The 27421-nt window shown below is 39.4% G+C and overlaps 1 protein-coding gene across 1 annotated transcript in view; it reads right to left on the bottom strand.

Annotated features, from left to right (window-relative positions):
- GTF2E2 (general transcription factor IIE subunit 2) overlaps positions 1-27421 on the bottom strand; it is an 83101-nt gene that overhangs the window by 15942 nt on the left and 39738 nt on the right. The window contains exons 4-6 of the mRNA XM_008060309.1: positions 22231-22338; positions 18847-19029; positions 11878-11971 (exon numbers count right to left, since the gene is read on the bottom strand). Of these exons, the coding sequence (XP_008058500.1) occupies positions 11878-11971; positions 18847-19029; positions 22231-22338 (385 nt within the window). The remainder of the gene's footprint in view (positions 1-11877; positions 11972-18846; positions 19030-22230; positions 22339-27421) is intronic.

Raw genomic sequence — 27421 nt, 5'->3', positions numbered from 1 at the left:
CCTTTTTTATGGCTGCGTAGTATTCCATCGTGTATATGTACCACATTTTTTTAATCCAGTCCTCTTTTGATGGGCAGCATGGTTGTTTCCAGGTTCTTGCTATTGTGAACAATGCTGCGATAAACATACGTGTGCAGGTATCTTTTTTATAGAGTGATTTGTGTTCTTCAGGGTATATTCCCAGTAGGGGGATTGCAGGGTCATATGGAAGGTCAATTTTTAGAGCTTTTAGGAATCGCCACACTGCTTTCCACAGAGGTTGCACTAGTTTACACTCCCACCAACAGTGTAGAAGTGTTCCCTTTTCACCACACCCTCTCCAGCAGCTGCTATTTTTTGAGTTGTTGATAATTGCCATTCTGACTGGAGTTAGGTGGTATCTCAGTGTGGTTTTGATTTGCATCTCCCTGATGATTAGTGAGGTTGAGCATTTCTTCATGTGTTTGTTGGCTGCTCGAATGTCTTCTTTTGTGAAGTGTCTGTTCATGTCTTTTGCCCATTTTATAATGGGGTTGGCTAAACCCTTTCTTATAGTATCATGGTAAATGTTCAGGGTCTGCTTATTAGTGAGAACATGTGGTACTCAGTTCTTGTTTCTGTGATAGATCACTGAGTATGATAACACCCTTATATTTAAAGTAAGTTGCTTATTGACAGCACATACTAGAGCCTTGCTTTTGTATCCAACCTGAAAATCTTTCTTAACTAGTGGGTTTAGGTCATTTACATTTAGCATAGTTATTAATATGGTTAGAATAAAAGTGATCTTGCTTATAGTTTCTGCTTGTTCCATCTACTCCTTGTTTTTTTTTTTCCTTCTATTTCTGGGTTCATTTGGATTAACTGAATATATTTTTATGGCTCTATTTTACCTCCATGTAGGATTAGAGATTATTTATACTTATTTTTCAAAAAATTGTTTTTAGTAGTTGACCCAGGGTTTACAACATATATCTGATTAATCAGAGTCTAGCTTCAAATAAATGATACCATTTCACATGCAGTGTAAAGATGCTGTAACAGTATACTCCCAACTAGTCATCCCTCTGGCCTCTGAGTTCATCTGTTGCCATACATTTTAGCTTTATATATCTTCTAAATACATTGCTAATATTTTTTACTTTATAGTCATCCTTCAGAGCAAATGAAACTACAAAAACCAAAAATATTTTAAATACAGAGACACAATTTTATATCTACTATCACTTATCCTATCTCCAGCACACTTCACTTACCTACACAGATCCAAAGGTCTACTGTCATATCCCTTCTGCCTGAACAACATGCTTTCATATTTCTGGTAGTGTGGTTCTAATGGCAATGAATTCTCTTAGCTTATTTCACTGAGAGACATTTCTACTTCATTTTTATTTTTATTTTTGAGTTGGAGCCTCACTCTGTCTCCCAGACTTGAGTGCAGTGGCATGCTCCCAGCCACTGCAGCCTCGACCCGCTGGGGTCTGGCGATCCTTCCGTCTCAGCCTTCCAAGTAGCCAGAACTACAGGCGCATGCTACCACACCCAGCTAATTTTTGATTTATTGTAGAGATGAGGTCTCGCCAAGTTGCTCAAGCGGGTCTCGAACCCGTGGACTCTGGCAATCCACTTGCCTCGGCATCCCAAAGTGCTGGGACTATAGGCTGAGCCATCAAGCCCGGCCTCTCCTTCAGTTTTAAAAGGCTGTTTTTGCTGGTTACAAAACTCTGGGTTGAAAGGTTTTTCTCTTTGGGCCCTTTAAAGATGTCACTGCATTATCTTTTGGTTTGCATAGGTCCTAGTCTGCCTAAATTCTTTGCTCCTCTAGAATGAGTCCTTTTCCTCTGACTGCCTTCAATATTTTCACTTCACCTTTAGTTTTCAGCAGGTTGAGTATGATGTGCCTGTGTATGTGTCTGTCATTTGTTTGGACCTTGGGATCATCCTACCTCACGTTCTCAGAGTTTCTCAGATGTTTAGTCTGGTGTCTAACATTAATTTTGAAAAATTATTGGCCATTATTTCTTCCAATATTTATTCTGCCCCATTCTTTTCTCCTTCTGATACTTTACACATTCAGACCAAATGAGATTGTACCACAGTGCATGAATGCTTTTTTCTGTTTGGAACACGTGTATTCAAGTTCACAGATGTTTTTCTTGGCTACACAAGTTTACTGATGAGTTTGCCGAAGCAATTTTTCATCTCTAATACTGTGCTTTTCATTTCTAGGATTTTCATCTGATTTTCTTATAGTGTCTACCCCTCTGTTAAAATATCCTACCTGATCATGCATATTGCCTGCCTTTTCTACTAGAAACATTAACATATTAATCAGAGTTATTTTAAATTCCATATCTGATAGTTCCGATGTCTGTGTCCTAAGAATTTGGCTCTACAAATGCCCTGTCTCAATATTGTGCTGTTTTTCCTTGCTTCTTTTTATGCCTCAAATATTTCTCTGAAAGCAGGATATCCTCTGTACAACAGCTGAGATGGAGATACAGGGCATGCCTTCCCCAAAAGTTTTATGCCTGGAAATAGGCAACCCTTTCTTCTCCCAGATCTTTAGTGTCTGGAGCTTGACTCAATTCACTGTTAGACATAAACTTAGTTTGGGATTTGTTGCTGCTGTGGTTACCCACAATGCAGCACCAGCTTCAAACTCCTCTAGCCATGCCTTGTGCTCAGGGTAGAGGCTGGTTTGCCAGAGGATTTTCCTCAGTGTCTGTTCAACTTTCAGTTTTTGGTCTTCCTGTTATGCTGCATCTCAGCTGGCCCACCTCCAGGCTCTTGTAACGCTCATAGAGAACTCCACTGTTACCTGTTTCAGTTGTTAGCCTCATATGGAGGTGGAAGGATTCTCACATTCTGTTTAAGCCTCAGTGCTAGGCAAGCACTGTGTTCTTTGGTGTCCAGGGTGTGGCCTTCTCAGTGCTCCTTCCCCTTCTACTCTGCTAACGTACTGGGATCAGCACATATTCCCATCCCTCCCCAAGGACAGAAAGTTTTCTTTCTGTTTCCTTCCCACAGTTTAAGGCTTTTGTCTCATAAGGGAGAAGGGAAGAATGATTCAGACAGGGCTTCATATCTTTCCTGAAGGGTCTACTGTTCCCCTGGCCCAGAGAGAACGAGGGACACATTCTCAGGACCCTAACCCTAGCCTCAATCTTTTGTGTAAGCATCCAGTGAAGTCTTAGACAAGAGCCTGTGAGCAGATGCAGATTCCCCTGTATCTGCAGCCCCCTAGGAGATCTCTCTTTTCTTGCTGATCCATGTTAAGCCTTTAGAATTTAAAAATTTAGCTGAGGCTGGTGCAGTGGCTCATACTTTGTAATTCCAGCATTTTGTGGGCCGAAGCAAGGTGACCGCTTGAGGCCAGGAGTTCCAGACGAGCCTGGGCATCACAGCAAGACCTTGTCTCTACCAAAAAATAAGAAACTAGCCAGGTGTGGTATGTGTCTGTAGTCCCAACTACTCAGGAGGCTGAGGTGGGAGGATCACTTGAGCCCAGGAGTTCTGGTTGTAGAGATGGGGTCTCGCCAAGTTGCCCAGACTGGTCTCAAACCCCTGGGTTCAGATAGCCCTTTCGCCTCTGCCTCCCAGAGTGCTCGGATTACAGGCATTGAGCCACCACAAACGGCTGAAAGTACATTTTTAAAAACATAACTATTTCCTTTTGCCAAAAGAAGTCATTTGAGTTATTTTCAGAGAAAAATCCTGAATAAAAATTCTTCAATATCTTTTTTTCTTCAACAAGCCATTACTGTTTAATCTGCCTTTCCTTAGCTCAATGCTCTTGCAGTATCTAAATATATGGCATCTACTATATAAATGTATTACAGCTGCATAAATAACTTAAGCTGAACCCTGGAACGCAGGACCACAGGATCCCAAGTTTAATTACTTTTTAACATATGTGGGGACAGAAAATGCTCAGTTGATATAGGTACAAAGAGAAAAAACTTGCTTTTTTTGGTAATTTTATAAAAGCAGGCCAGGCTCGGTGGCTCAGCCTGTAATTCCAGCACTCTGGGAGGCCGAGGCGAGTGGATTGCCTGAGCCCGTGGGTTTGAGACTCACCCAGGCAACTTGACGAGACCTGTCTCTACAATAAAATAAAATAAAAAATTAGCTGGGCATGGTAGCGCATGCCTGTAGTTCCAGCTACTTGGAAGGCTGAGGCGGAAGGAACGCCGAAGCCCAGCAGGTCGAGGCTGCAGTAGCCTAATGTGCCACTGCACTCCAGCCTGGGTGACAGAGTGAGACCCCAACACACACACAAAACCAGTGTAAGAAACTACAAATTAAAAACAAGATAATCGTTATTTTCTATGAGGTTTTGGCAAAGTTAACCAGAAACACTCAGTACTTGAGAGGGAATATGAAGAAATAACTATTTCCTCATATACTGCCACAAAGGTGTAAATTAGTCCAAATTTTACACTGGACATTTGGCAAGGGATTGAAAAAACTTTAAAATATCTATCTTTTATACCAAGCAATCTGACTTCCAGAAAATGTGCATAGTATTATTTATAACAGCACATCGCAAAAAACAAATGAACTTTCTATCTATGGAGGGCCAGAAGAAATATCTTAAAGTGTATCAACAAAATGAAATACCACATAGCCATTAAAAAATAATGACCTAAAACAGCATCAGAACCCTAGGAACTCAAAATGGGTAGCTACCAGAAAAGTCCTGATTTCTAAGGATAAAGGTGAAGTTGTTTGAGCTTCCAGTCAAGAAGAACAAGTTACCAGCAATGGAAAAGTCAAGCTGTCATCAGAATTCTCGTCAGGAACACCAAAAACCATCATGCAACTGCCAAAGATCAGTGCAAAAAAGTGGCCTCAGACTCTTAAATTGGCTCTACTTCTTTGCTATCTGCATAACCAAATAAAAAACTATAAAACCACTGAGTCAATGACCAGACAGTAAGTAAATAAGTAACCAGATAAGTAGGATTAAAACAACTAGGATTGTGGGTACTGTTTTATATTTCTAACACTACTACTTCACATTACTGTGTTTTACTATATGCCAGATTCTGTTCCAAGTTCTAAGCACTTTTTCTTTTTGAGTTGGAGTCTCACTCTGTTGCCCAGGCTGGAGTGCAGTGGCACGCTCAAGGCCACTGCAGTCTTGACCTGCTGGGCTCAGGCGATCCTTCTACCCCAGCCTTTCAAGTAGCTGAAACTAAACGAGCATGCCACCATGCTCAGCTAATTTTTTGATTTATTGTAGAGACAAGGTCTCGCCAAGTTGCCCAGGCTGGTCTCAAACTCCTGGAGTCAGGCCATCCTCTCACCTCCACCTCCCAAAATGCTGGGATTACAGGTGTGAGCCACGGCGCCCAGCCTGTAAGCATGTTTATTTATTAACTCACCTAATCCTCAAAGACAATGAGAGAAATAAATTATTATTTCCATTTTGCAAATGCGGACTATCAGACAGAGAAAGGCTAAGTGTTTTGCCTAGGCTAGTGAGAGGCAGAGCTCAAATAAAACCTGCAGTGTGACTCCTTGGACTGTCCTCATAACCACTGTATTTACACCACCTCCAAACAAGTAAGATCATGATTTAAGGAAATGAAGTAAGATCCAAGCCTAGCTCCAACTTCTTTGTGTTCATGTCTTTACTACATTTTAATAATTTCTATGCAATAAGCTCTCTCTTTACTTGAGCTATTTCTCATTTTAGAACATGTTCTATTACAGCAAGAACCAAGGGTGAATCTTCAGTATGCCCGAACGCGTGCTCACTCAAGATTTCCTCTCTATGGCTAAGCCTGCCACCTAGTGGGCTGAAACAAAAATCTTCATCAATACGAATCAAAATAGAGAGAAAGCATTCTGAAGAGGAAACAGGAATGAGAAAAGGAGGGGGACAGATGATAAAATATTTGTCAATTTTTATCAGGCCTTTCCTGGAAATACATATCCTTTATATCATTAGGCAAAAGCTTTTTTCCTAATTAACGATTTATGTAATACTGACACTTTGAAATAAATGACTGGTTTTACATCTGAGGTTCCCATATGTGACTGTTCCCTCCAGTGTCTCCACAGCACTGTATCAACACCAAAATTATAACATACAACATGCTGTAGGTACTATGTAGCCCCATGTCATGCTCCTCTCCAGCATATAGGGTCAAAGGAAAAAATGAGGACAGAAATCTTATTCACTGAGTGCTGAAAAACATAAAAAGATGTCTGAAAAACATATCTCAAATTTTCTCTATTTTGTAAAAATAAACTACCTTTAATCTAGTTCTCAATCAGGGCAATTATGCCTCCCCACCTCCCCAAAGGGACATCTGACAATGTCTGGAGATAATTTTGGTTTTCACACTGTGGGGAAGCTGTGTTACTGGCATCTAAAGCCAGGTAGGTTAAAAAAAAACACTCCCACACCAAAACATTTTTCAGCCCCAAATGTCAATACTGCCAAGGATGAAAACCCTGCCTGCCACCTCCCATTTTTCTTAGGAAGTATTCAGATCAAAGAAAAATAACCAGTTTATAATAATAAGCTGAGCCTACACCCCAATTGACACTGACACACACACACACACACACACACACACACACAGTACTTTTGGTACTGTTTTAATATACACTTGACTTTCTAGGCACATACAATGTATGTTATATATATAATATATTATTATTTACCTTTATAAATCACAGGACAAAAGGCATGTTGTATTTTTCAGAACTTTACCAATAATTTTTTACCACTTATGGAAAACACCACTTACAGAATATAAGTTGCCGATAAATCATATCTATATTAGTCATTTGCAGTTATCATATCCATAATGACTCGATATAGACAGGTAAACAGCTGTTTCATTTATATTCCATTAACATTCCAGCAAAACTGTCTGAACATTTTAAAATAGTGAAATACAGTTTTTTTTAGTTGGATTCCCACTGTCACCCAGGCTGACTCTGTCACCGAGATTCTCACTCTGTCATCCAGTCTCACTCTGTCACCCAGACTGGAGTGCAGTGACACATTCACCAGCCAACTGCAGCCTTGACCTGTTGGGTTCCAGCAATCCTTCCACCTCAGCCTTCTAAGTAGCTGGAACTACAGATGCACACTACCACGCCCAGCTAGTTTTTGTGATTTAGAGTAGAGACAAAGTCTCACAATGTTGCCCAGGATGGTCTCAAACCCCTGGGCTCAGGCAATCCTCTCGCCTTGGCCTCCCAAAGTGCTGGGATTACAGGCTGAGCCACCGCGCCCGGCCTTCAAATACATTATTAATATATAGTCAGGCTCGGTGGCTCAGCCTATAATCCCAGCACTTTGAGAGGCCAAGGCGAGTGGACTGCCTGAGCCCACAGGTTCAAGACCCACCCAGGCAACTTGGCGAGACCTCCTCTCTATAATAAATCAAAAATTAGCTGGGTGTGATAGCGTGCACTTGTAGTTCCGGCTACTTGGAAGGCTGAGGCAGAAGGATCGCCAGAGCCCAGCAGATCGAGGCTGCGGTGGTCAGGAGTATGCTACCACACTCCAGTCTGGGTGACAGAGTGAGACTCCAACACAAAAAAATTAAAATTAAAATTAAAAAAAGAAAATAAGTCAGCCAGGCATGGTGACTCAGCCTGTAATTCCAACACAGAGGTGAGAAAATTGTCTGAGCCCATGGGTTTGAGACCAGCCTAGCAACATGGCAAGACCTTGTCTCTAAAATAAAACAGACAAAAATTAAGGCCACGCACCGTGGCTCACACCTATAATCCCAGCATTTTGGAAGGCTGAGGTGAGAGGATTGCATGAGCCCACAGGTTCAAGACCAGCCTGGGCAACTTGGCAAGACCTCATCTCTACAATAAATCAACAAAAATTAGCCGGGTGTGGTGGCACGTGCCTATAGTTCAAGCTACTTGAAAGGCTGAGGCGGAAGTCCATCAGGTTGAGGCTGTGGTAGCCATGAGCATGCCACTGCCCTCCAACCTGGACAACACAGTGAGACTATGACTCAAAAAAAAAAAAAAAATTAGCCAAGGGTGGTGGCGCACACCTGTGGTTCCAATCACTTGGAAGGCTGAGGCAGAAGGATCGGTGAGCCTAGAAGGTCGAAACCGTGGTGGCCGTGAGTGTGCCACTGCACTCCAGTCTGAACGACAGAGTGAGCTCTGACTCAAAATTACTTAATTAAAATATAAATCAATTTTTATTTATCTTTCATGTTACACTTAGGGTATCATGCTGTGGCTTCTTTTTTTTTTGGAATTGGAGTCTCACTCTTGTTGCCCAGGCTGGAGTGCAGCGGCACACTCACGGCCACCGCAGCCTCCACCTGCTGGACTTAGGCAATCCTTCCGCCTCAGCCTTCCAAGTAGCTGGAACTACAGACGCATGCCACCATGTCTGGCTAGTTTTTGTGATTTATTGTAGAGACATGGCCTCACCAAGTTGCCCGGGCTGGTCTCAAACCTGTGGGGCTCAGGCAATCCTCTTGCCTCAGCCTCCCAAAGAGCTGAGATTACAGGCTGAGCTACCACGCCCGGCCTACGCTGATTTCTTTAAAAGGTATGTGCATCAGTAGGTTATACAAAAAGTAAAATAAACCTGCAGTTAACAAAGAAATAAGGAAAGTCCAAATATCAAAAATTAACAATAAAAAGAGAAAATAACAGAAAATTAAACAAGTTCTAGGGCCACACTCTACAAAACCATATGACATTAAATTTGAAATTTTTAAATGGATGCTTTCGTAAGAAAAGACAAATTATCAAAATTGATTCACAAGAGAGAAAGCTTAAAGAAGGATATAACCAGGAAGACATTAAGAATGTTGCCAAAAAAGCAACAAGCCTAATATAATCATGGGTGTCTGCTTTCAAAGCTTCAAAGAATCTAATATCCTCATAAGAAAGGAGGGGAAAGCAAGAAATTCTACTTTTCTGCTAATCCAGTGCAATACCCATAACAAAACCTGACAAAGCACACAAAAAAGAAAACTGACCACACTGAGGCAGAAGTCCTAAATGCATTAGTATAAAGAATCCAGAGGCTGGGCACAGTGGATCACGCCTATAATTCCAGCACTTTGGGAGGCCAAGTCAGGAGGACTGCTTGAGCCCAGGAGTTCGAGAATAGCCTGAGCAACATAGCAAGATCTCGTCTCCACAAAAAAATTTTTAAAAAATTAGCCAGGCATGGTGGTGCGCCCCTGAAGTCCCAGCTACTTGAAAGACTGAGATGGGAGGATTGCCTAAAGCCCAGAAGGTCGAGGCTATATATAGTGAGCTGTGATTGTGCCACTACACTCCAGTCTGAACGACATAGTGAGACCCCCAACTCAAAAAAAGAAAGAAAAGAAAAGAGAAGAAAAAGAAAATGAATGTAATATTACAGAATAGAAATACAGATAAAAGATGCAAAAACAGAAAAAAATTGAACAAAGTTAAAACGATGGTATCCACAGAAAGAGCACAAAAGGAAAGAAAAACACCTCAGTGTGAGAATTACAAAAACACTTGGGCCTCTATAAACCATTACAAATCTACTACAATCTCTTTCTGATCCACCACTTGCCTCAATTTAAACATCTACTTACAGAACAGATATGCTACACTATGCTGCCATCTGCAGAGCAGACTTAATACTAAAGTTTCCTCTGAGAACATTTAAATATGCTGTTACTTGAAGGTATCAAGGTAAATGACGGAGAAACTACAACCAGTGGTATAACTAAATTGGTAGAAGAGAGAGGTGTTGGAAATATAAATGACTAGGATAATTCAATCTTTAAAGTTGAAACAAATCAAGAAACAATAGCATATTATTTAGCAATATGGAAAAAATAAACCTAAAGAATCCAAAATAAAACTAGTTAAGTAGCTGCCACAAAAGAAACTGCAACTAGAGAAAGGAAAAACACATCTGCTTTTTATTATAAGATCTTACTATATGAACTTGCAATACTTGTAATAAGGTTCTGTTTTTAAGTATTGCAAACATTTTTCAAAATGGGTTTACTATGTCTAAGAACAAAGAATTAATTATCTCTTGGAGGGTTTTTTTAGTTTGTAGGTTTTTTCGGGTTTTTTTTAGTTCATCTTAAATGTTTCTGTTTTTGTTTTTTTTGAGTTGGAGTCTCACTCGGTTGCCCAGACTGGAGTGCAGTGGCCGTTACCAGCCACTGCAGCCTCGCCTGCCGGTCTCCAGCGATCCTTCCGCCTCAGCCTTCTGAGTAGCTGGAATTACAGACATGCGCTACCATGCCCGGCTGGTTTTTTTATTTTATTGTAGAGATGAGGTCTCACTGCGCAGGCGGGTCTTGAACCTGCGGGCTCAGGCAATCCACTCACCTCAGCCTCCCAAAGGCACAAGATTACAGGCTGAGCCACTGAGCCCGGCATCTTAAATGTTTTTAAAAGCAAAAAACTAATTTGACTATTATAAAAATTATCATAAAAGTGAAATTCTGGGGACAGGGATACACCCCTTATCAACAAGGGTGCCTGAACGAAACATATTTGTATACCTAACCCTTAACTGTACCCCACAATATCAAAATAAAAAATATTGATTAAAAAAATAAAAAATAAATTAAAAATTTTTTAAAAGTGAAATTCCAAGTAGAGGAGACTAAAAGCAAGATAAAAATTGCTAAGCAGTACCCAAATCTTTGTTCCCTACAATGTACAGAAGTTCACTATGTATTTGCTTGCTTATATAAAAATACTTATTAGAAACAGCAACATTGAAGAAATGGAATATTCTGTAAATTTTTATTAACAAAGATTTATTGAGAACTAACTACATATGAGGTACTCAATCAGGATTTTCACAAAAACACATTTTATTTCCTAAATAAATCATGGGGCTTTTAAGTAACTTCAGCCAAACTAAAGTCCTACCTATTAGCACCACAGCCTGAGCAACTATAGCCAAATAATATATACAAGGAAAACTTAAGGTTACTGTACAAATTACAAAATCATAATAATCCAAATCATTAATTGGCTACTGAGGGGACAAGACTTATAAATGCATTTGTTATACAAAATTACTCATTCAAAATAATCTCTTTAATGGCACAAAGAAGAGCCAATATGACTACACAAAACAGGCCAATGCAACAGTCTATTTGGAGTTTAATATTACTATTTTACTCCACTTACTTCTATAAAGTTAGAATATTTTACTGTTTGTATTATTTTGAAATTTTATAATTAAATTGATGTTGAAGTATTTTCTTGATATTGTATAAAACTTCAAAAGTACACAAATTTATAGTGAAAAACCATATTTATTAAAATGAGAACTTCTATTTGAATGAGAAACTTATCATCACTAAACCCTTGTTTACTATTTTACATGACAAATATTGACCAAACATTCAAAACTAAAATCCAAACTATACTTAGCACACATTTAGTAGCAGACGCTACATACAGCTTATCATTCGACTGTACAGTTTCCAGAAAGAAAAAATTATCTCCTTCCCTACCCAATTTGAAATTTGAAACATTCATAAGGTAAAAAGAATGCCAATCACCAACAGAGTTTATTTTTCCCATCCTGCTTCAAGCTTTCATATCAACATACAAAGTTTTTAAAATAATAAAGAAATAAACTCATCTGGTAAAGTTAAGCAATAAACGTAAGAAATCATGAACAATCATACTGTGATTGCAAATACAATTAACCTAAAATCTTTCAAATCTCATATTTCAGATTGCATTCTAAGAAACAATTTGTTAGATATAAGGGCTATCAGCTCTGTTCTAAGAGATGATAATGCTAAAAGAAGTAATACTGTGAGATTTAAATTACAAGTGTATTATAAATATTATATTTTATCACCTTAAAATTATAATATACTTACAATCTAAAAGAAGTATCTATACAGAAAGGCTCACCTTCATCTACAGAAAACTGGCAGCTCTTATCATTGAAGAAAAGTATTTTCTTCTTATCAGGACGACTTACAAATAGTATCTGGTCCCCCAAAGCCTTAAAGATAGAGAAAGATTTTTTCAGTTAACTCCAAATTACTTCACCAGGAAAAATTTTTTGGCACAACAAAGGAGTCCAATTTCTTTAAAAACTCAGTGTAAGCAGGGCATGGTGGCTGACACTTGTCATCCCAGCACTTTGGGAGGTAGACGCAAGAGGACTGTCTGAGTCCAGGGGTTCAAGGCCAGCTTGGGCAACTTAGCAAGACCTCATCTCTATAATAAATCAAAATATTAGCCCGGCATGATGGCACATGCCTGCGGTTCCAGCTACTTGGAAGGCTGAGGCAGAAGGATCCCCTCAGCCCAGCAGGTTGAGGTTGTGGTAGTCAAAAGCGTGCCACTGCACTCCAGTCTGGGCAACAGAGTGAGACTCCTACTAAAAACAAAAAAACAAACCTCAGTGTACCACCATCAGGGCCTACCAGACCCAATTTTAGTTTCTGAGGAGTTCTGTTTTTAAAAACCGACATTTCAAGACTTTGATTCTTAGAGGTCTTCCAAAGAACAAAAAGAAAATTTGTTTCTTTAAAAACAGAATAAAAGATTGCTACGATTTGCTCTGTCTTGAAATATACTGCTACTTATTCATCATTACCAATCTATTGGCAATTGTGCTTTTAAGAAGCTAAAATAAAAAGAAAATGGAAGAATGATTAAATCACCTAGGAGTGTGATGCAACAGTGAAATAGCCAACCTCCAATTTTCTTATCACATTGCCGAAAGTATGGGATTATATCTTTTCAAGAAGCTAGAAAAGACTGGAGCCATCTTTTTGCTGTTATTTAGCTTTAATTAAGCACACTTGACAATTCAGAATTCTGTATTTTCTATTCTTGAGAAAAAGACAAAAAAAATTGACAGACATTTCACTACTATTAGATGAATCCAAAGATGAATGCATAAAGCTGGACAGCAGCAACACAAAGTGCTACCTGGTAACACTCAGCAGAGAAATAAGGTCTCAAACCATGAGGCCTTAGATGACAATACCACAGATAAATGAATAATCTCAACCTTAAGAAACAATGAGTGAACAAGATACTTCTAAGGACAAAATAAGGTACTCTCACCCAGTTAGTTATTCAACAGGAAGAACTTCACATAATATTTTGTGATAAGAATCTTTTTTTTTTTTTGCGTTGGAGTCTCATTCTGTCGCCCAGACTGGAGCGCAGTGGCCGCTCCCGGCCACCGCAGCCTCGACCTGCTGGGCTCCGGTGATCCTTCCGCCTCAGCCTCCCGAGTAGGCGGAATTACAGGCATGTGCTACCACACCCGGCTGATTTTTTGATTTATTGTAGAGATGAGGTCTCGCTGCCCAGGCGGGTCTCGAACCCGCGGGCTCAGGCAATTCACTCACCTCAGCCTCCCAAAGGCGCGGGATTACAGGCTGAGCCACCGAGCCTGGTTTGTGATAAGAATCTTTACCATCTCACCTTACTAAAAGGACATGTGATAGAATTCCTTCTTCTTTTTGATGTTTGTCAAAATTTACCTGATACAAAGGTTTGCCATGTTAAATTCTTATTTAAATGTCTAATAATGTTATTTTCACCATCCCATTATTCTTACTTATGCAAATTATTCATGAAATGGTTTTAAATATTTTAATAATAGAGTCCACTGGATCCAGGAGGTAAATGATGATGACAATAGGTTGAGCAACCAAAATCCCAAAACCTGATATCCAAAATCCAGAACTTTCTGAGCACCAACATGACACCTAAAGGAAATACTTATTGGAGCATTTTGGATTTTAAAATTTCAGATTTCAGTATATGCAAATATCCCCAAATCCAAAACATTTCTGGTCTCAAGCATTTCAGAAAAGGAATACTCAACCTGTACATATGTAAAGCAAATGAAAAGAATCTTGAAGACATCGCTGAAAAAAATTATAGAAGACACAAATCTATGGAGAGACTTCTGTGCTCATGGATTAGAAAACTTATTATTGTTAAGCTATCAATGCTACCAAAAGCAATCTATAGATTCAATGCTACCCAATGATATTCTTTGCAGAAATGGAAAAATCCATCCAAAAATCCATGGAATCGCAAGAGACTCCAAACAGCCAAAACAATCTTCAAAAAGAACGAAGTTAGCGATCTCACACTTCCTGATTTCAAAACACATCACAAAGCTACATTAATCAAAACACTGCAGTACTGGCATAAAGACACACCAATTAATGGAAAAGAACAGACAGCCTCCCAAAAAACCTTTCATATACATGGTCAAATGATCTCCAACATGGGTACCATGACCACTCAATGGGGAAAGGACAATCTCTTCAACAAATTATGTGGGAAAACTGGATATCCACATGAAAAGAATAAAATTGGGCCCTTATCTTATACCATACACAAAAATTAATTCCAAACAGATTAAAGACCTAAATGTAAGACCCAAAACTATAAAACTCCTAGAAGAGAGAAGCTTATATGGCATTAGGTTTGGCAGTTATGATTCAGACACAGCACAAAAGGCACAGGCAACAAAATCAAAAATAGACAAATGGAACAACATCAAACTCAAAAACATTGGTGCATCAAAGGACAAATCTAGAGTAAAAAGGCAGCCTACAGAATGGGAGAAAATATTTGCAAGTCATAGATCTAATAAGGAATTAATATCCAAAATATTAAAGAACTGCCACAACTCAACAACATTAAAACAGATAACACGACTCAAAAATGGGCAAAGGACTTAAATAAAAAAATTAGCCAGGCATGGTGACACATGCCTGTGGTTCCAGCTACTTGGAAGGCTGAGACGGAAGAATCACCTGAGCCCAGCAGGTCGAGGTTGCAGTAGCTGTGAGCATGCCACTGCACTCCAGCCTGGGTGACAGAGTGAGACTAGGTCTCACAAAGAAATCCAAATCAAAACCACCATGACCTATCACTTCACATCCATTAGGAGTTAGTATTAAAAATTAAAACAGGGCCAGGCTCAGTGGCTTAGCCTGTAATCCCAGCACTTTGGGAGGCCGAGGTGAGTGGATTGCTTGAGCCCGCGGGTTTGAGACCCGTTCGAGCAAATTGGCGGGATCTCATCTCTACAATAAATAAAAAATGAAAATAAAAATAAAAATTAGCCAGGCGTGGTAGTGCGTGCCTGTAGTTTTGGCTACTTGGAAGGCTGAGGTGGAAGGACAGTGGGAACCCAGCAGGTCGACGTTGGAGTGGCTGTGAGCGCGTCCATGAGCATGCCACTGCACTCCAGCCTGGGTGACGGAGTGAGACTCCAACTAAAGAAATAAAAAATAAAAACAGAAAATAACATATGTTAACAAACATGGCGAAATTGGAACTCTTGTGCACTGCTGACGGGATTATGAAATGGTACAGCCACTATGAAGAACAGTTTGACAGTTCCTCAAAAAATTAAAATAAAACTACCATATAATCTAGCAATCCTACTTCTGAATATATATTCAAAAGAACTGAAATGGAGTCTTAGAGAATTATCTGCACACTCATGTACACAGTAGCATTAATCATAATAGCCAAGAAGTGAAAGCAACACAGATGTCCATCAACGAATAAATGAATAAAAAATGTGGTATACACATACAATAGAATATTATTCACCTTTAAAAAGGAAGGAAATCCTGTTACATGTCCAACATGGATGAACCTTGAGGACATTATGCTAAGTAAAATAAGCCAGTCACAAAAAGACAAACATTGGATGATTCCACTTATATGAGATATCTAAAATAGTCAAACTCAAGTAGAATGGTAGTTGCCAAACTGTGGAGAGGGAGAAAAAACAGTTGTCGTCTAATGGGTATAATGTTCCAGTGTTGCAAAATATACAAGTTCTGGAGATCTTTTGCACCACAATGTGAATACACTTGACACTACTAAATTGTACACTTTAAAATAATTAATATGTTAAACTTTAACATTTTAACACAATTAAGCTTTTTTATTTTCAAAAAAGAACCCCAAAAAGTAATAAGTTCAATATATCTGCTTAAAATTAATAGATCAGCCGGGCTCGGTGGCTCAGCCTGTAATCCCGTGCCTTTGGGAGGCTGAGGTGAGTGGACTGCCTGAGCCCGCGGGTTCGAGACCCGCCTGGGCAGCGAGACCTCATCTCTACAATAAATCAAAAAAAGTCAGCCAGGCGTGGTAGCACATGCCTACCACTCAGTCTGGGCGACAGAGTGAGACTCCAACTCAAAAAAAAAAAAAAAAAGAAATAATCAACAGAGCAAATAGGCAACCTACAGAATGGGAGAAGATATTCGCAAACTATACAACTGATAAGGGACTAATACCCAGAATCTACAAAGTAAGCAAATAACATGAACAAAAGAAGATACACAAATGGCTAACAAACATTAAAAAAAAAAAAAAGATCAATATCAAACATCATCACAGAAAGGCAAATTAAAACCACAATGAGATACCACCTTACACCAATCAAAATGGCCATTATTAAAATATAAAAAAAACTGGCACAGATGCAGAGAAAAGGGAATGTATTATTTTTATTTTTATCTTGAGTCAGAGTGTCACTGTTGCCCAGGCTGGAGTACAGTGGCATGCTCACAACCACCGCAGCCTCAACCTGCTGAGTTCAGGAATCCTTCCATATCAGCCTTCCAAGTAGCTAGAACCACAGGTGTGCGCCATGATGCCTAGTTAATTTTTTTATTTATTGTAGAGTCGAGGTCTCACCAAGTTGCCCAGACTGGTATTGAACCCCTGGGCTCAGGCAATTCTCTTGCCTCTGCCCTCCAAAGTGCTGGGATTATAGGAATGCTTTAAAAACTGTTGGTGGGAATGTAAATTAGAATAACCTCTATGAAAAGCAGTATAGAGATTTCTGAAGCAACTAAAAGTAAATCTACCATTTGATCCAGCAATCCCACTACTAGGCATCTATTCAAAGCAACAGAGTTCATTATATGAAAAAGACACCTGCACCTGCATGTTCACAGCACAATTCACAATCGCAAAGACATGGAATCAACCTAAATGTTCATCAACTGATCAGTGAATAATGAAAATGTGGTATATATACACCACGGAATACCATTCAACTATCAAAAAATAATGAAATAATATCTTTTGCAGCCACTTGAATGGAATTGGCAATCATCCTAAGTGAACTCAGGAACAGAAAACCAAATATCGCATGTTCTCACTTGTAAGTGGGAGCTAAACTAAGGATATGCAAAGACATAGAGAATGGAGACTCAGAGTGAGGAAAAGGGGTGGAGGAACAAAAAAAAAAAATCACCTGTCAGGTACAATGCGAATAGGTGAGGGTGGTGGGTACACTTAAAGCCCAGACCAAAACTATTTGTACCCCACAAAACTATTGAAATAAAAAACATTTCAAAATTTAAAAAATAACCAAAAAAAAAAAAAAAGAGAAAGAAATCCTACTCAAGAGTGTAAGAGAAAATCTACTTGTAATGGATTAAAAAAAAAAATCTCAACAGAGGAACCAGAAGAAAAAATATAAAGGAAAGCCTAGAACTGTAAAGTATAATCTCTAAAATTAAAAAATTCACCAACTGGGCTTAACAACAATTTGGAGGTGAAGAAGAAAAGTCAGTGAACTTGACAGATTAATAAAAAAAAAAATTGAAAAATAAACAATGCTTCAGGGACTTGTGGTACTATACCAAAAGGTCTAGCATGTGTACTATTCAATTATCAAGAAGCAGAGGAGAGAAAGAGGCAAGTTGTACTCCACAGGTAGCAAAAAAAAATAAAAAGATGAACCTGCTTATAAGTTACCATCAATCACTAGCAACTGTGGAGGATAAAAACAAGCAGTCTTTCCCTGTGAGTTTCAAATTTAAACTGGAAATATAATCTGTATCAGAAGATTTTTATCAATAGCCCTTTTAGGACTTCAAAACAGCAAGGTTATTTCTTTTTTTTTGAGTCAGAGTCTCACTCTGTTCCCCAGGTTGGAGTGCAATGGCACACTCACGGCCACCACAGCCTCAACCAGCTGGTCTCAGGCAATTCTTCCACCTCAGCCTTCCAAGTAGCTGGAACTACAGGCATACACCACCACACCCAACTAATTTTTTATTTATTGTAGAGGCGAGGTCTCGCCAAGTTGCTCAGGCTGGTCTCAAATTCCTGCGCTCAGGCAATCCTCTCACCTCGGCCTTCGAAAGTGCTGAGATTACAGGCGTGAGCCACCTCTCCCGGCTGCTTTTGTGTTGTAATACCTCTAATTCCTCAGGTAAGCAGCATTTACTAGTACTGTAAGAAGTAGCTCTTAGCTGGGTGCGGTGGCTTGTGCCTATAATCCCAGCACTCTGGGAGGCAGAGGCAAGAGGATTGCCTGAGTCCAGGGGTTCGAGACCAGTCTGGGCAACTTGGCAAAACCTCATCTCTACAATAAATCAAAAACATTAGCCAGGCGTAGTGGTGTGTGCTTGCAGTTCCAGCTACTTGGAAGGTTGAGGCAGAAGGATCACCTGAGTCTAGCAGGTTGAGGCTGTGGTGGACATGAGTGTGCCACTGCACTCCAGCCTAAGCAACAGAGTGAGACTCCTCAAAAAAAAAAAAAAAAAAGAGGAAGCAACTCTTGTTTACAAACTCTACTTTTATAAGAAAAACACTAACGCCTTTAAGGAAAACTTTCCAGAAATATTCTGGACAATCAGTCATGCAACAACAACTGGGAATTGACAAAGTTAAACAAAGATGGCTACCCCCTTTTCTGCTTTGTAGCACAAGACAAATTTCAAATCTTTAAGTGGCTCACTATAACCCTATGTGTATATGATGAATAGGTTAAAAATAATTTTAAAATTTTTGCTATTTTTAAAACCAAGAAGACATTACTAATCAAGACATCAAGACATAGAAAAGAGAGGTTACCTTGACAGCTTTCTGGGAATTGGGCAGTCCTTCTTCTATGTCTTCTAAAAGAATTCCTCCTAATCCTCGCTGGTCATGCTGATCTAAGAGTCTGAGCAGGGATTTCTTATCTTTCACATTGTACTTGGGCTTAAAGGCATATTTCCCATCTACTACTTCAATTTTGGGATTGTTGACTAATGCCTGTAACAGCAACACAATTTGGATACATTAACAAAAAGAAACTTCATATATATATTTTTAGTTCTATTAATTATTTAAAAATATAATACTATCCAATATAGTGGCAAATCAAAAGCATCTTATGAATATGAACTAACAGATTTCAAATACTGGACACGCAGGATCCCCGAACAGTAGATAAAGATCATGATGCTTATTTTTAATTAAAAAAACTGCATATTATTTATATAAATTCTTTGAAAAAAGTAAACCATTTTATCATAACTGCTTTGAAGAAAGGTGAACCCATATTCTTTTGGAAGACAAAATAAGTAGGAACCAGTAAAATGCCTATTAATACTAATAGACAACTGGGTATTGCCCATCTAATGCCCATCTAATCCTCCAAAGTATAGTTTATTGTATACTGGCACTATAACCTGGGCAACATTATCGTCACAAACAAATCAATAGTCAGTATCAGCTGGCACTTGCAGCTGCAGAAGGAACTAAGAAGGGCCAACTAATGCATACAGAATTTTAATGTCATCCTGAGAATGAAACTGAGTAGGAATGCAGGAATTACTTAATATAATTATGTTCCTAGTCAGTTCTGTTGTATAACTAATATCAGAAGGAAAGCTCTCCAAGAAAAAGCAAACCTATTTATTTTCTTCTGCAGCTGCCAGCATGACCTGAAAGAAAGAGAAAAAACACAGAAAGAACAAAGGGGCTGGGCACCATGGCTCATGCCTATAATCCCAGCACTTTGGGAGGTCGAGGTGAGAGGATTGCCTGAGCTCACGGGTTCGAGACCAGCCTGGGCAACATGGCGAGATCTCATGTCTACAATAAATAAAAAAATTAGCTGGATGTGGTGGTCCCAGCTACTTGGAAGCCTGAGGTGGAAGAATAGCCTGAGCCCAGCAGTTCAAGGATGCAGTGGCCATAAGCATGCCATTGCACTCCAGCCTGGGCGACTGAGTAAGACTCTGACTCTGCCAAGCTCGGTGGCTCAGCCTGTAATCCCAGTGCTTTCGGAGGCTGAGGTGAGTGGATTGCCTGAGCCTGCGGGTTCAAGACCCGCCTGGGCAACTTTGCGAGACCTCATCTCTACAATAAATAAAAAATTAGCCAGGCGTGGTAGCACGTGCCTGTAGTTCCAGCTACTTGGAAGGCTGAGGCGGAAGGATCACCGGAGCCCAGCAGGTCAAGGCTGCGGTGGCCGGGAGTGGCCACTGCACTCCAGTCTGGGTGACAGAGTGAGACTCCAACTCAAAAAAAAAAGACTCTGACTCAAAAAAAAAAGAAAGAAAGAACAAAGGAAGGTGAATAGAATGGGTTATAATAAAAATAATCTTTAACTAATGTTGATAGTCTATAAAATTCCAAGATTTATCAGCAAACTTAAATGTGGATTACCATTGTTTGTCTATCATTAATATAATGAGCTACAGTGATACTGATTATCTAGTTTATTTTATATTACAAAAATCAAGACCTAGATTTTGCTTGGTAAAAAAATTAATTTAATTATATTTTATCAATTTTATATTTGGTTGTTAGAATCTACCACTTATCCTAGAAAGCAGGCTTCTTAGTCTTCATTTCACATTTAAACTCAAAAGAGGCAAATATCTGAATTTTTTTTTTTTTTGAGTTGGAGTCTTACTCTGTTGCCCAGGCTGGAGTGCAGTGGCACGCTCACGGTCACCCCAGCGTCAATCTGCTGGACTCCGGCAATCCTTTGTCTCAGCCTTCCAAGTAGCCGAAACTACAGGCGCGCGCTGCCATACCCAGTTAATATTTGATTTATTGTAGAGACAAGGTCTTACCAAGTTGCCCGGATTGGTCTCAAACCCATAAATTCACTCACCTCAGCCTCCCAAAGTGCTGGGATTATAGGCTGAGCCACCGAGCCTGGCCATATTTGAATTTTTAAAATGTATACATTTCCAAAGTAGCATGGTCATGACTGTGGTAGGGTTTCCTCAAATGATATACAACGTTCATGATTATTTTTACATTTCAAGCCATAATAGTGCAACAAAATATCTTACTATCCCTATAGTACATGTCATGCTTTAAATTTCCTAAAATAATACAACTTACATATAAATTACAAATGGTAATTCAAAATAAACATCAATTAAATTCTGTAAAAATGTAAGTGGGATTGGTACATTGATCTCTTTAATAACTTTTATGTTGAAGTCTTAAGCATTTTTTTTTTTTTTTTTTGAGTTGGTGGTGTCTGTCACCCAGGCTGGAGTGCAGTGGCACATTCACGGCCACCGCAGCCTTGACCTGCTGGGCTCAAGCAACCCTTCCACCTCAGACTTCCAAGTAGCTAGAAACACAGGTGCACACCATCAAGATCAGCTAATCTTTGAATTTACTGTAGAGACAAGGCTTTGTCAAATTACCCAGGCTGGTCTCAAATCCCTGGGCACAGTCAATCCTCTTGCCTCAGTCTCCCAAAATGCTGGGATTACAGGCATGAGCCACTGTACCCAGCCTAACTTTAAAATAAATAAAGAGTCTGGGAACAGTGGCTCATGCCTGTAAACCCAGCACCTTAGGAGGCAGAGGCAGGAGGACTGCTTGAACCCAAGAGTTTGAGACCAGCCTGGGCAAAATGGCAAGACCTCATCTCTGTTAAAAAAAAAAAAATTAATAATAATAATAATAATAAAAACAGATATATAAAATTATATGAAAACCAACAAATCAGACAATCTTATAAATATGTATGTTTAAAAAACAAAAACAGCCAGGTGTTATGTGATGGCTCATGCCTATAATCCCAGCACTTTGGGAGGCAGAGGTACTTTGGGAGGCCTGAGACCCAGGCTTCAAGACCAGCCTGAGCAACTTGGCAAGACGTATCCCTACCATAAATAAAAAATACTAGCTGGGTGCGGTGGTGCATGCCTGTGGTTCCAGTTACTTGGAAGGCTGAGGCAGAAGGATCAACTGAGCCCAGCGGGTAGAAGCTGCAGTGGCTATGAGCATGCCACTACACTACAGCCTGGGTGACAGAGTGAGATTCCAACTCAAAAACAAAAACAAAAACGAAAACAAAGACCCTAAGTCATTTATGAAAAAATAAAAAGCATTATCAGACTCCAGCATATTAAAAACATTCTAGTTATAGCAAGTACCTCTTGATAATTACCTCATGTTTTGTCTTTTTTACCAGTATTTTAAGCCTCTTCTTACCTCAGTCATTAGCCATTGTTTCTGCTTGAGTCCAATATCTAAATGTTGTGTTTCATCCAAAATTTCTTCTAAAGTTAGAGGATGTGTATCTCCTCGCTGATGTCGTGTCTATTGAAAGAATAAATTGTTATTAGAAGACAGGTTTTTGGGTGGCAGAGGCGAGAGGTTTGCCTGAGTCCAGGGGCTCGAGACCAGCCTGGGCAACTTAGTGAGATCTCGTCTTAACAATAAATTTTAAAAATTAGCCAGGCATGGTGGCACATGCCTATGGTTCCAGCTACTTGGAAGGCTGACGTGGAAGGATGCCTGAGTCTAGCAGGTTGAGGCTGCAGAGGCCATGAGCGTGCCACTGCACTCCAGCCTGAATGACAGAGTGAGATTCCAACTAAAAAAAAAAAGGCAGTTTTAAAACAACAGATGCATTACATCTTTTCAGGAACGTACAGCATGTATTATCTGAGGCAATACGATTTTAGTGATAAAGAGCATGGTCCATGAAATTAGACAGAAATGGGTTCAAACTCATATAAAATCAAGTGAGAAAATGAGAAAAAAATATATGCAACTTGTAGTTCAGAGAGTTAATCTTCCTAATATTTCAAGAGCTTCAAAAACCTAACAGAAAAATGACTCAAGACAGAAACATACAGATCACAAAAAAATGGTCTTAAACTTATGAAAAGGGCGAGGCACGGTGCTTACGCCTGGGAGGCTGAGGCAGAGGGTCTGAGTCCAGAAGTTTAAGACCAGCCTGAGCAACATGGAGAGACCTCATCTCTACAATAAATAAAAAATTAGCCGGGCATGGTGGCACACACCTATAGTACCAGCTACTCAGAAGCTGAGGCAGAAGGATCACCTGATCCCAGGATGTCAAGGCTGTAATAGCCGTGATTGTGCCACTGCACTCCAGGCTGTGCAACAGAGTAAAAACTCCAACACAAAAAGAAAAACTGAAAAGACTCTCAATTTCCACCAAGATATTTCTCATCTATTAGAGTTGCAAAACCCCAAACATCTGACAACTCTATTGGTGAAACAGGCCTTCTCACAGACTGCTGGTAAGAGTGCAAACTGATATAACCTCTAGGAAGGGCAATTTGTTAACAGGCATTTAAACTCGTTGACTCAGAAATACTATTTCTAGGAATTTATCTTACAGATACACCAGCATAACACAGAAAAGTAACTTAAGGTCACTGCAGCACTGTTTGTAAAAGATTAGAAACAATCCAAGTGGCCATCAATAGAGGACTGATTAACTACAGCACATCTAAAAGCTACTATACAGATGCTCAAAAGAGAAAATGCAAATGTTCTCTATGTGCTAATTTGAAAAGATGTCCAGGATAAATTAATAAGTTAAAAAACCCATGCAGACACCAAATGCTGAGAGGATGAAGAGGAACCAGAACTGTCATTAATTGCTGAGGGGAATGCAAAACAGTCCAGCCTCTATGGAAGACAATTTGGCAGTTTCTTACAATACTAAACACACATCACTTCAAACTGTGATCCTTGGTATTTACCCAAATGAGCTGAAAACTTATGCAAAGGATGTTTATTACAGCTTTATCCATAACTACCAAAATTTGGAAGCAACCAAGACGTCCTTCAGTAGATGAATGGATAAAACTGTGGTCCATCCAGACAATGGAGTAATACTCAGTGCTACAAAGAAATGTGCTATCAAGTCACGAAAAGACATGGAGGAATCTTAAATGCATATTACTAGGTGAAAGAAGCCAATCTGAAAAGGCTACATACTGTATGATTTCAACTATATGGTATTCTGGAAAAGGCAAAACTATGGAGACAGCAGTAAGTTTAGTTGCTGCCAAAGATCAGTGGGAGGGAAAGTTAAACAGGCAGAACACAGAGGATTTTTAGGGCAGTGAAACTACTCTGTAAAATGCTATGATAGTGGATACATGACATTATATGTTTGTCCAAACCCACAGAGTGAACTCTAATGTAAATTATGGAGATTTGAGTGATAACTTGTCAATACAGGTTCACTAAGTATAAATGTACTCCCTGGTGTGAGATGTTGATAATGGGAGAAGCAGGGGGAAGTGGGCAGAGGGTGTACACAAATTCTGTACTTTCTACTCGATTTTACTGTGAACCTAAAACTGCTCCTGAAAAGTCTTTTTTACAAGTAAATAAGAAAAAAGTATGTATGTTTAAAAAATATGCATTTTTTTAGGCCGGGCTCGGTGACTCAGCCTGTAATCCCAGCACTGTGGAAGGCCGAGGCAAGTAGATTGCCTGAGCCCACGGGTTCGAGATCAGCCCAGGAAACTTGGCGAGACCTTGTCTCTACAATGAATCAAAAATTAGCCAGGCATGGTTGCACATGCCTGTGGTTCTGGCTACTTGGAAGGTTGATGTGGAAGAATTACAAGGGTCAATGCCGGGGTGGCCGTGAGTGTGTCACTGCCAGCCTGGGCGGCAGAGTGAAACTCCAACTAAAAAAAAAAAAATTGCATTTTTTATGCAGTATGAAACTTTGTATATAGGAAACGGCAGAAATGAGCATACATTTATACTTTGTGCATAAAGAACCACTGAAAAAAGTCACAAGAAACTAACTAAAGAGGTTACCTGCAGGAAACAGGACAAGGGAGAAAATAAGTAGAAATAGAGAAAAGAACAAGACTTCATTTATTGCCTTTTTATATTGTTTTACTTTTGTACAATCTTACCACTTATTTAAACACTTAAAAAAAAAACCAGACTCCAAAGTGCGTCATGTTGGGCAGATTACTGAACCTCTCTGGGCTTCAGTCAGGCCCTGTAAAGCTAGAATCATCACGTCTCAAAACCAGTAAGTTTGGAGGGCAGATAAAGACATAAGCCTTATACATCACACACAAAAACCACTTACTGAGCACTTGCTGTTCATTTGATTTATTCATTCAAAAATATATATATATATATATAGAATCAGAATTTTACTGTCACCCAGGATGCTGTGCAGTGGCACAATCACAGCTCATGGTACCCTCAAAATCCTGGGCTCAAGCAGTGATTCTCCACCCTCAGTCTCTCGAGTAGCTAGGACGGCAAGCATGTACCACCATGCCTGGTTTGTTTTTTTGTTTTTGTAGAGATGAGGTCTCTGTGTTGCCCACGCTGGTTTCAAACTCCTGGGCTCAAGCAATCTTCCTGCCTTGGTCTCCCAAAATGCTGGGATTACAGCATGAGCCACCATCCCCAGCCTACTCATTCAAATATTTGGTGGTAACTAGGTATGTGCTAAGAGTATTGCCATGAGACATAGGATGAAATGCAAACTACTTCTGCCTTTTAAGAGCTCTCCATAGCAGGGAGAAGCTAAGCATACAAGGTATGAAAGTTAGACATACAATTATCTGTCAAAAAGACAGTTTGTCAGAAGAAATGCAAGAGAGGGCTAGATGTGGACAGGCCATTGCACGATGACTAGAATATACAGAAATGGGAAAAGGGCAGCAACAGTGTAGCAGAGTGGTCTCCAAAGTGAGGTAAACACACCCCAGGATATACAACCCAGTCAATGTAGATGGTTCCTTAGAAGCTTTTATGTTTTTCTAAAATGTTCATGTAAAAATTACACTTTACTAATATGCAATATGACAACAGTGGCTCCCTTGGCTTCACACCAGGTGATCCACTTTTCAGACGGTGGCATGCATGGAGGAATCCTGAGGAAAACTGGGAATCCCACATGACAAAGGGACTGACAGGCATGTCCCTACTCATTTCTTCATTTTCAGCATTCTGCAACATATTGCCAATTTGCATGCTATCAGATGAATTGTGATGAGTTTATTTTCATGTTATTTCAATAGCTTTAGGGGGTACAAAGAGTTTTTGGTCTGGGTTTTATGCATACCTCCACCCATGCACACTGTACCTGAATGGTGATTTTTTTTTGGTCCCTCCAACCTCTTTTCCCTCTTCCCCCTTCTGAGTCTCCAGTGTCCATTTACCACCCTCTGTCTTTGTGGATCTTTGGTTTAGCACCCACTTATAAGTGAGAACATGCAATGTTTGGGTTTCTGTTCCTGTGTTAGTTCACTTAGGATGGTGTTCTCCAATTCCATCCAAGTGGCTGCAAAAGACATCATTTCATTCTTTTTTAAATGGTTGAATAGTATTCCATCGTATATATACACATTTTTGTGAATTTTTTTTAGAGATAGTTTTAAAATGTAGAGATTGCACAATTCTTTCAAAAAGCTGAAAGGAATTATGACTTAAAGTTGAATTATAAATTTATCTTTTAAAAAAAGGCAAGTGTTTCAAAACTGCTAGATATTCTATGATTACCAGCAGCTATTCATAGTTTGCTAACAATGATTTTTAAAATAATTATAATAAACCATCTGTTCCTTCAAAGTAAAACTAGCATTTTAATGATATGTAAAAGTAACAAAGTGACTGCTTTTTGAAAGAAATTCATGCAGTGGAAAGAGCATTTTGAAAAAGAATGGTTTGGAAATATTTCTACCACTATGTGCTTTCAAAGTTTAAAAGTGTAATAATAAAGACTGTCATATCTGTGTACCTTAAAAATTTTATAAACAATTTCTCTAACCTTTATTTTTAAAGTCTTCCAAACAAAATATTTGAGTTTAAAATCAAAATTGTCAAAAAATTGTACATTTTGATACATTTTGCCTGAACTGACATATAAAGCAAGATGGAAATTTACTACCCAAATTGCCTAATGAGGTGGGATTAAAAAATTAGTGTCAGCCGGGCGCAGTGGCTCACGCCTATAATCCTGGCACTTTGGGAGGCTGAGGTGAGAGGATTGCCTGAGCCCAACAGGCTCAAGAACAGCCTGGGCAACTTGGTGAGACCTCATCTCTACAATAAATCAAAAAATTAGCCAGGTATCGGGGCGCATGCCTGTACTTTCAGCTACTTGAAAGGGTGAGGTGGAAGGATCGCCTGAGCTCATTAGGTAGAGGCTGCAGTGGCCGTCAGCATGCTACCACATTCCAGCCTAGGAGACAGAGTAAGATTCCAACTCAAAAAAAAAAATTAGTGCTATAATTTTGTAACAATGTAGACTAAATAATGCATCACCTCTCCTAAAGACATCCAAATCCCCACAACCTGTGGCTATGTTACCTTATGTGGCAAAAGAGACTTCATTAGTATGATTAAACCAGGGATCTTGAGATGGAGACATTAC

This window comes from Carlito syrichta, unplaced genomic scaffold (assembly GCF_000164805.1).
Source record: "Carlito syrichta isolate Samal-C Ts95f unplaced genomic scaffold, Tarsius_syrichta-2.0.1 Scaffold304591, whole genome shotgun sequence".
NCBI classification, from domain to species: domain Eukaryota; kingdom Metazoa; phylum Chordata; class Mammalia; order Primates; family Tarsiidae; genus Carlito; species Carlito syrichta.
This window is presented reverse-complemented; position numbering and strand designations above follow the sequence as displayed.